The sequence below is a fragment of the Eurypyga helias genome, unplaced genomic scaffold (assembly GCF_000690775.1).
Source record: "Eurypyga helias isolate BGI_N326 unplaced genomic scaffold, ASM69077v1 scaffold373, whole genome shotgun sequence".
In the NCBI taxonomy this organism is placed as follows: Eukaryota; Metazoa; Chordata; class Aves; order Eurypygiformes; family Eurypygidae; genus Eurypyga; species Eurypyga helias.
Window position 1 is genome coordinate 43756 of NW_010240295.1, and position 10193 is coordinate 53948.

Sequence of the window (10193 nt, forward strand, 5' to 3'; positions counted from 1 at the left end):
AAACCTACTACTTAAGAGAAGCCTACAGGTGTTTACACATGCTAGCAGTGTTCCCAGCGTGTGTAGTAGCTGTACAGCTAGACCTTTTTTTGCACCCTGTTTGCATCTATAAGTTAGGTGTTCTTCCTGCAGTCTTGCCTTCGTGGCCCATCCCAGAAAGCATTTTGGGAACATGTTCAGAAAACTAACTTTGGAAAAATGCTTTCCAGAGGAGGTGGAACTGCTTAGTGGTTGAAGTATCCCTACAGAATGGAGGAGACCTTCAGTCAGCTTCTGTACCCGTCTAAGGATGATGGTACATGTAGCAGGAATCTCATCTTGTGTGCAATGGCCATGGCTGCACTGGCACCAAAGTACTTTGCTGTCCAACCTCTGTTACATGCAGAGATGTGGCATGGGGGAGGGCTTTGGCTCAGGCACATACTGGAAGACTTCAGGAAGTTTTACTGTGTTCATGCTTGCATGTTCATGCTTCTGCTTCATCCCTCATGAGAGCTATTTTGCTCCAGTTCAAAGGCTTAATTGTTTCACTACACCCAGGTACGAAGAGGCTGGAATGCATGAACCCTAATCAGCTTGGTCGACGAAAGATTGTTGAAGGAATTCAGTATCCTTTTAGTGTTACAAGCTATGGGAAGAATTTATACTACACAGACTGGAGAAGGTATGTTATCTGCTACAGAAATTATGGAGTCCTTTAATCTGTTCTTCTCCCTGGTAGACACTGAAGTATATACTGCATTTCTCATGTCTGACCTGTCACACGCTCCTGTTATTTTGTTTTCCTGGCAATAGCTGATGCAGGGTGGAGTGGATCTGTAGAGTTGACCTATTGATGTTGCCAGTTAACAGTTTTCATTTTCAGCATAGTCATTTGTCCTCTAAGAGAATACTTTCAGCATTGAACATTTCTGGGAAAGGAGCAGGAGCTAACGTGTTTCCCTTATGGTTGTACTTCCTGCATTGGTAGAGGGCAGAAATTTGTCACTCGTAGCTTTCTATGCCCTGTATTATCTGAATGTTCAACCAGAAGAAAAAAAAAAGTCTGTCTTGATGACACTTTCTGTGTTGCAGAGGATCTAAAACTTTGATATATGATCAAGAAACTCTAATTTTCCAGGAAAAAAAAAATCTAGTCCACATATTTTTGAATATTTATTTTTCCTTGATGTAAATGGTTCTGGGGGCTGTATCTGCGATCCCTTAAGCAAATGGCTCCATGAATTTAAGCAGGAAGAGCTATTAACATGTGAAAGGATTTCCAAGCTAGAACCTAACACCTGGGAAATGCTATTCTAGAATAGGCTTGTGTAAGTGGGAAATGGTGAGTTACTGGTCTGTCAGTTCTTTTTAGGAAGTATGACTAGCTGTATTCCTTCCAGATACCAGGCTCCACCTTCAAATACAACATTATGCATAATCATCACACGTAACAGCTGCAATGTCAGCTATGTGTCAGAGGGGCAGAGTGTGGAGAATGTGTCAAAACTACTAACAGATGCATTCCTGTCAAGGGACATTGTCCTGTGTTGGATATACCTTCAAAATTGGTAGATGGCTCCCTGCTAAATTTCTTAGCTGCCTAGAATGAAGGTTATAACATATTTGAGTTGTCCAGGAAGGATGATATCTTGGAGGATTTTGCTAATTGTAAAAAAAGAAGGAACTTCAGATATCTTCCCCCCTTTTTTTTAATTTTGTTTTGTTTTCCCCTGTACTTCCACCTTCATCTCACTTCTGTATATTCTCTTCTGCATGTGGCAGGGATGCTGTTGTAGCAGTGGATCGCACGATTTCAATAGAAAAGGATAACTTCCAGCCTCACAAGCGCTCCCGTCTCTATGGAATCACTACAGCCTTTGCTCAGTGCCCAGGAGGTAATCCAGATGATTCTCTAGCTTTGACGACTGTGAAAAACCTTAGTGTATAAATGAACTTAATAGCAGTTCCCATTGACAGGCTGCCAACAGATCTAGGTAGTTAGTGAAGAACTGGGTAGTGCTTAGATTTCCATTTACTAAGAAATTAAAAGCCACCCAATTTTTTTTTTTAGCATAAAAGCAGTTGTTGTGGTTACCCTATGAAACCAGAATAAGGAGGGAAGAAGGGGCTTGTCCTGTCCTTCGTGAAAGGCCTAGTGCATGTTAAAGATGAGGATTGACATGGCGAAAGCTGCTTTGTTGTCATTGTGTAAAGTGAATGCGATATTCATGGCCTTATTTACTTATAAGTTTAAACTACAGAAGTATCATGGTTTTCCAGATGTCCTTAATGAGATCCAGTGCTTTTTGAAAGGGAATGTTCAGAAAACAGCAGGGGTTAGAGTGGCTGGGCTGGTCTTTCTGCTCCATTCAATGTTAAGTTTTTCAGATATGTTATTGAAAAGCCCCTTGTGAAGCTTAGAAGACAGGAAATTGATACCCTTGAAATAACAATTTGTTCTTTGGGAAGCAATGTCACTGTTCAGTTATGTAATTCTTAGCAAATCACAGTTAGGAAAAGAGTTCACTCTCATTATTATAAGGTGTCTGGAGTTAAAAGAGTTGAGGTGTTTTTACTTTAGGACTAAAAAAAACCCCTAAGATAGTTTATCTTCAAATTATTCAATATATACAGTAAAAAAACATAATTTAATTTATTTGAAAGCTTGGTTCAGAGCTTAAATATGCATTTAATGTCATAATTAAGAAATCAGTTACATTGTTATTACTAGTTAATTCACTGTTCCATTTTGGTAGGTAGCGTAAAGCAAAACAGCACTGTGTGCTTTGAGTAAATGCTTATGTTTATAACATTCAGAACCTTGGTATCATTTCTTTCTCAACATTTGTCTGTTTCAAGTGTTTTTCTCGGGTGGATGTGCTTGCACTTGGATCTGCTGGTTCTGCCACTGACTTTCATTTTATCCTTCAACATTAGTGAGCTCCTCCCCACCCATCCAATTTTTTTCTTTTCATGGATCATTCCTCCATGGTTTTGTAGTGGGTGGTATCCAGGGATGATGTCCTGTAGCATTTTGGACTTTGTCCCCACGTGTTGCACTTTCTGTATTTCCTCGCTCACTGTCTCTTCATTCTAATATCTGTGACTACTTGGCTGGGCATTGCAGGTACAGCTGGGCTGGGCACTAGGAAGGACACTGCAGGTACAGCCCATTTTTTTTTACAGCAGCCTCTCCTGCTCTGTCCCAATATCTTGATTGTTCTTTGAGGCAAATGTCAGAAGCTGACGCAAGGGATATGATGACTCTCATCTCCCCAAAGCATAGTTTTGTTTCAATCTCGTCGTGTCTTGCTTCTCTACCATAGTCAGGAAATCTGCACTTCTTCTGTATAGATGTGGTTTTGGATTTTATTGTGGGTTTGATTTTGTTTTTCTTTAACGTTTTACATCTCTGTTCTTTTCCAGGACACAACTACTGTACAGTGAATAATGGCGGTTGTACTCACCTCTGCTTGGCTACCCCAGGAGGCCGTTCTTGCCGCTGCCCTGACAACACAGTTGGAGTGGATTGTATAGAAAGAAACTGAGCATTAAAATAAGCTTTAGAGCAGCAGACACCTTTTGGAAATGTGCTGTAAACAATTCACTCCTATCAACACAATCAGGCCCTAAAGATAAGTGCTCCGTGCTGCTGACAGCAAGCCACGATGAGCACATGCAGACACACACAGAGGCAATGACTGTTTTGTAGCAGTTAGGCAAGACAGAGCTGCCCAGGTGGGGTCCAACTGCATCTTGTTCCTTGTCTTATTATCTCCTTGCCTTTAAAGTTGAATGTGGAGGCCTTAGTTGCACCTGTGCTGGGCTGAGAGGACGTGTCTCTTGGCAAAATTAAAGTAATGAATACCAAACAGAGTAATGAGGACGGCATGACTCAAATCCTGAGGCTGGGTTGTACCTCGGAGTATGCAGCAGTTACCTGCATAGTGGCATGCTTAGCCCATCATCTGTGTGGCTGAGCCATATCTTTAGCTGAGAAGCAACCTGGGGGTCCCAAATATGAACAGGTGTGAGTTCTGTAATATCTGTAATATCACAGATTTAATGCCTAACTGCATGCCTTCCCACTACCAGTCCCTCCACTTCCAAAACTTGAATCTCAATTTTTGACTCTTATGTTATGGAAATACTTCATGTGCTGTGAGGGTAGTTCTTACCCTAGCTGATGTGATCCTTTCCCACAGCATGTGATTCTGTATAGATAATCAGCACTGCTTAGGGGATGTATTTGAAGTCTTTGTTGGATTTTGAGATTTATTTTTCTTCTATCTAAGGTGGATTTCTGACTAGTTTCCTAAAGTCCATGGAGCAAACTTTAGATGTAGCTCTCAATTGCTGATATTTCATCAAAGAATGGATGTTGAGTCATTTGGTTTCAGAGATACAGTCGCATTTGTTTCCGGAGAGCTTTTAAAGTAATATCTCTTTGTTTGATTCTATAAGCCTGAAGATTGTCTTTGAATTCTACCCTAGCAATCCTTCTTCTTTAGAAAACGATGCCATCCATTTTTGTGGCCGATGAGAAACTGCGGCAGTTAAAAATCTGATTTCCAGAAAGGTCACCTGTGTCTTGATCCTAAAAAGAAAAAAAAAATAGTGATGCCTCATTTGTGTGCCAGAGTTCAGTAACAGCAGAAAGGTGTGCTGAAAATCAAAGCAGAGTTGATGTTTTCATCGTCACCAATAGGTTGGGAGCAGGGAGGGAAAATCAAAATACATATTCTATGTCAAATTAGCAGTACAAATCTGGGAGCGAAGTTTGGCTTCCACACTGTGTTGAAAAGGAGGCTTACCTGTCAGCCACCCTACAGCAGCAGAACAAAACAGGGCTTTTTGAGGCTTCTGCCAGAGCACATTTCACAATGTCACGGTCAGAACAGTAAGCTAACATCCCCGTTTCCTCGCTCCCTCTTCAGACATGACAGAAACAGTTTTAAACAGAGCCAAATCTGAGTCTTAACTATGTGACATCTTCCTCTTTAATTGTGTATTTATCATGAAATAACAAAGCATATAAACATTTAAAAGGTTTTTTTTTGGTATAACTTTTTATAGCTTTTAATTCATTTTACTCATACACTTAATCAGGTATGTGTTACTGTAAATATCAAAAATGTGTTCAAATGAAGGTGCTTGATAACTTTCTCCAGGATTATTCACGTATCTGGTGAAATATTAAAGTTTACACTCTGTACAGGTATCTACAGTACCGTCAATAAAAACATTTGGTTTTATTTTCTATAAAAAAGGAAGTCATGCCTGCAGAAGCAAGTGATATGTGGTGTCTCAAATCTTTTTTCCTACTGAAAAAAGTATCATCATGTAGTGATGATACTTCACCTCTAAGATGCAACTATAGGGGAAAAACTGCTGGTGGTGCTTTTGTGTTTTTTGACCAATAGGATACTTTTATTCAAAACAAGTATGTGAGAGTGCTTAGAGAACACAGAGCTTCCTCTGTTTTGACACAGACTTGTTACTGGTTGTTAACTCTTGTTTAACTTTGCCAAGTAAGCATAATTTAGTTATGTTGCACTATAGACTTTTACATTAGTGGAAATATAGGTCAAGGACTGGATTAAATAAGGGACAGAATTTATCCCTCTGCCTAAAGATGCCCTGGTGCCGAGTTTCTAGGTGACAGGGTGCTTTGCCTGGTGCTTCAGGGCAAGTTGCAAGCTAAGTGAAGTGTGGCCTGCTGGAGGTGGTAATGCTGAGAGTTACACTCCTCGACTTTCACAGCGTGTCAGTGCCTCAGGGGGATGGCAAAAGGCTCTGTAGTACTGTGTAGATGGACAGCTGGAGAACAGCGTGCCTGTCAGGTTGGAAGGATGGACAGTGAGGAAGCAAGGAGAGCTAGTGGGATCTCAAGGGCGGTGTGTGGAGTTACAGGAGATTGGTGTTGAACCACGCTGGGGACTACACATGGAATTGGAGGGAAATGAGCCTTTAGTTTGTTCTTTACTGTATGCTTTGATTTTTTTCTTTTTTTTTAAATTCTAATGCTTTAAAACTGATGATTGCCTGCTTTGTGTTTGGACTAACACAATATTCCTCTTGGTGCATTATGACAATTACTGATTTACTAAACCCCAGTTAGCTAATACTGTGCTATTCAGTGAGCAGTGACAAAGATGTCAAGGAAAATACACCTCAGCAGGACTTCTAGTGTTATTGCATGAACACCTATGTGATATGTAGGACAAAGGGAGAAAGAGTATTACTGTGGACTGAGTTCTTTGAGTGACTCTGTTAACTCTTGTATCACATCTGACTGTAGCTAGCACTAGATTAGGGGAAGCTTCAGCAGATCTGTGCCAGCAGTGTAGATGTGGCAGTTTGCACAACTTCCAAGTCATCTTCAGCATTACAGTCCCTAAAAATGAGGAAGTTTTCAAAAGCTCAAGCATCAGGTTCTGTTTCCCAACAAATACTACCTGTTAGCTTCAGGTGTTGTAGCTCTGTGTCAGAGTGCAGGGAGGAAGAAGTTGTGCCCTTGGGTAGAGGAGGCCAGGTACTGAGCATAACAACAAGACCAGGAAATGCAGTGGCTCCACCAGTAAGTGATGAGTCCCACTGTACCCCAAGTGAGGTGGACAGTGTTGATGAGGGTAGTCGAGTTCAGCCCAGGGGTCAGATCACCAAGTAAATCTGTAGTGACAGGGTAGGTCCAAAATCAAGTTTGGAAGTCGAGTTGGGGTCAGGATCAGGTCTGGATGCAGTGACCAGGCTCAGTGGTTGCCAGGCAAGTCCATAGTGGTGAGGAAGTCCTGCAGTCAAGCTGGGAAGTTGGCCAGGATCTGGATCAATGGGGTGCATGGCTATGGCACAGTGCAGACGAAGACCAGGGTGAGAGCCTCAGTTTTAAATCAGCCTTGAAGAGAAAAAGAATTGCTCTCACTAAGACCTGCCAGCAGAGCTGTTTGAGGACAAGCCTCTGCTGAAGTTCCTTCAAGTTTTCTTCATACCTTCTATCAACTGGTTGGCCTTGAGCAGCCAGCTAAGCTTTTGGGAGTGTGCTCCGGTCCTGACACTCTGGAGTTATGTATTCCTATACATGTTTGCTTCCTTATTGGACCTTGCTAAATCTTTGGCCTCCCAAATGATCTGTGGTGTTGAATTACTTATTTTAATCACAGTCTGGTTAGGAATCTCATCCTTTGATAAGATTTGTCATTGGTCATTTCAGGGTGTTCATCTTGTGCCTATCTCATTTTTCAGTGGAATGTTCACAAGTACTGTGAATGATAAAGATGTGGATTTTCTGTTGCCGCCATCTAAACCTGGAGAGTTAATGGCATCTTTTTATAACACAGGGTTTTCTCATGCTGACCTGGGTCTAATTCATCTACCCAATCCTCTTCCTGACTGTTGCTTATAGTGTCTGAGTGTTGTAGTCTTGCTGAGGAGTAAGCAAATTTCAGATATATTTTTTACATTGTTTTGGGTTAAAAAGGTAATGGAAAATGGGATGTGTCTTAGTTAATTATTAACTTTTAAAAAGAATTGTAGTAGGCTGAAACTGGTAATAGTGCCAGTATCTGGTGCTGTGGTGGTTGAAAAGATTCAGTGTAGCTACAGTTCACCTTTTTTTGCTACAAAAAATAGCAGATTCCCAGATTTTCCAGGAAAGGAGAGCAATTGCTTCAGTGCTTTAACAAAAGACAAAATAGTTATTTAGATTTATTCAGAAGTAAGTTAATTTTTTTCTTAAATGCTTCCATTTAGATCTTGCAGCACACACAGAAGTATTTAATGGTAAGACCATTAGTGATGTTTATCAATGATGCAATAAGTTACAAAACAGTGAAATCTAATGAAAGTGGTACTGGCTTCCTGATAACTTAATGGGATGGTTCAGGCACCTTTCTATCTGAAGGGTGTTTTGAAAACTCAATTTTTAACATGGAAAGAACTCTCTCCTCATGGTGAAAACCCAGCGTGGCTCTCTGAAACGCAGCATCCTGTCTATTGTTGTTCCAGGTTGGCAAAGTGCTTACTTTGCAGTTCTCCAATTGCACAGTTTTGTCACAACATATTGGATTTTTAACTTGCAAATAATTAAGACTGACAGATGATTACTAGAGGATAATGGCCTCTCAGTGGCAGTGTCACAATGCATCAGTTTAACCTATGGCTAAATGCAACTGGGTTTTGTGTAGTATTTCATAGTGTATTGCTTGGAGACCTTGCTGGGGGTGGAAAAAAGCAGGTTGTGAAACACGTGTGGCTCTAAAGACTACCGATGTGAGAAGCCCCCTGCTTGGCCTGTCTGTAAGAGCTAAATACTGCCTCCAGAACCCAAGTCCCCAGCTGGGGATCTGGCAGCAGTTTGTTCATTAAGTGATTGAATCACCTCCTTTGTTTAAGTTCTACTCCACTTCAACTCTGTCCTTTATCTTATTTATAAGTTTAGGACAGCACAGTCAGTAAAAAAGGGGAAAGATCAGTAAGATCAGAAAGATCAGATCCTGCAAATGTGCATATTGATGCACATCTGGAGCTTTGCTTGACTAACAAAAGGCTCAGCAGCCAGCGGAATGCAGTGAGTGGGCTTCCCTGCTGCTTTGTTGCAAAGCAGATGGGGGTGCAGTAACTTAATGTTCTTTTTTTTTTTTTTTTCCCCCCAGAAGGATTTTGGAGTTGATGAATGGGGACAGACTACCATTCCCACAAGTAGCCAGGATGGTGTATTTCAGCCTTTGGCTTTTTTGGCTTAAGTATTCACCAGTCTATTCAGTTTGTGGCGGTGTTGTTCATGCTGGGCAGGCAGTGTTTCCTACCCGATGGGGTGCCTAGAACACACAGGAAGCACACAGAGGAGCTGTGTAGTGCAGGGCCTTCTGCGTGAAGAAAATGGCATGCTGTACAGATGTTGGTGGGGCATGCCAAGTGGTGGCTCTGGATCTGACCCAGTAACTTGTTCAGCAGCATTGGGAATCACAGTGGAAATCTTCCCAGGATCTGACTGTAGGGTTATGGAGAAAGGGGAAATGTGGTGGAAGGCAGCTGAAGAGGAAAATTTTACAGCAGTGGATGCAGATGTGCGTGAAGTTTAGGAGGTGGGGGTAGCAATTAACATGACAGTGGCTGTACTGTGCTTTTATGGTCTTCAGTTAGATCAGCAGTCTGCTGCTGGGGATAGGGTGAGGGAGAATAAGATGCAGAGTTGCTGAGTTATAGTGAAATTTGGAAACCTTTCCAGTCTCTTCCTTTCCCTCTAGAACCAGAATATCCCACTGACTGCAGCACTCTCTTCAGGCCCCTGTGCGATAAACTGTGGGTGCCCAGATCCAATTGTTTGGGCACAAAACCCAACTGCATCTTGTTTTGTTCTTCCCACCTGTCTTCCCTGCTTTATGCAGATAAGAAACCTAGGCAGATAAGCCAGAAAGAGAGTAATAGTGCAGTCCATCCAGTCTCCTACCAGAGGGAGGGCATGCTGCTGAGCATGACTTTCCTCATTCCAGAGACAGCTCCAGATACCCTGATGAACCAGTGCTGGAATTTCAAGGCACAGCTGCTCTCCCCAGTTTCTAAACCCCACTCACACCACCTCTCCAGGACTAGATCCTATAGCTATGACTTGCTGTGTACATTAACTGTACACCAAGTGTGTCATAGGGGTGTCTTTAATAATAAACAGCAACAAAGCACTAGTCTGCTGACAAGCGGCTAAACCTCCCCAGCAGCTTCAATCCAAAGGTCCCTGATGACGTACTTGTAAGCAGGAGATTTTTTTTTTCCCCCCTTGCATTGTATTACAGGCTGTCTTATTGGTTATTAACCTTTGAGCAAATGTATCTCATGTATTTTTAAGTGATTGCACTGTAATTAATCATTTATCTCAGTGGTCTGTTGTCCTTTCAAACACACACATATGGGGAAATGGCAAACCACACAGCTAATTTCATTTTCTTAGAGGCAGAATATCCTTCTAGGCTCTTGGCTCCCAAGTGACAGTGAAACCATAACATTGATTTCTTCAAAACCGTAGAAGACTGATGTGCTGCAATCAGTTTCTGTGCTGATATGCCTTATAACTCGACTGTCCAGCTGGCATGCACACTGACGTTTTAACTGACCTTAACCTATGGTACCAATGGGTTTTGCTTTACAGTTGTTTCAGCCTAAATCCTGGCACGTCTGCTAGATCCTGTAGTATGTTACACCCAGCTAATAAGGCAGAG

General features: G+C 41.8%; 1 protein-coding gene across 1 annotated transcript in view; it reads left to right on the forward strand.

Annotated features, from left to right (window-relative positions):
- Positions 1-3979, forward strand: part of NID1 (nidogen 1) — a gene marked incomplete at its 5' end in the record, with an annotated part of 47223 nt that extends 43244 nt beyond the window's left edge. Inside the window, 3 exon segments of the mRNA XM_010148384.1 lie at positions 541-664; positions 1765-1877; positions 3409-3979. Of these exon segments, the coding sequence (XP_010146686.1) occupies positions 541-664; positions 1765-1877; positions 3409-3530 (359 nt within the window).
- Positions 3980-10193: the final 6214 nt, after the last annotated feature.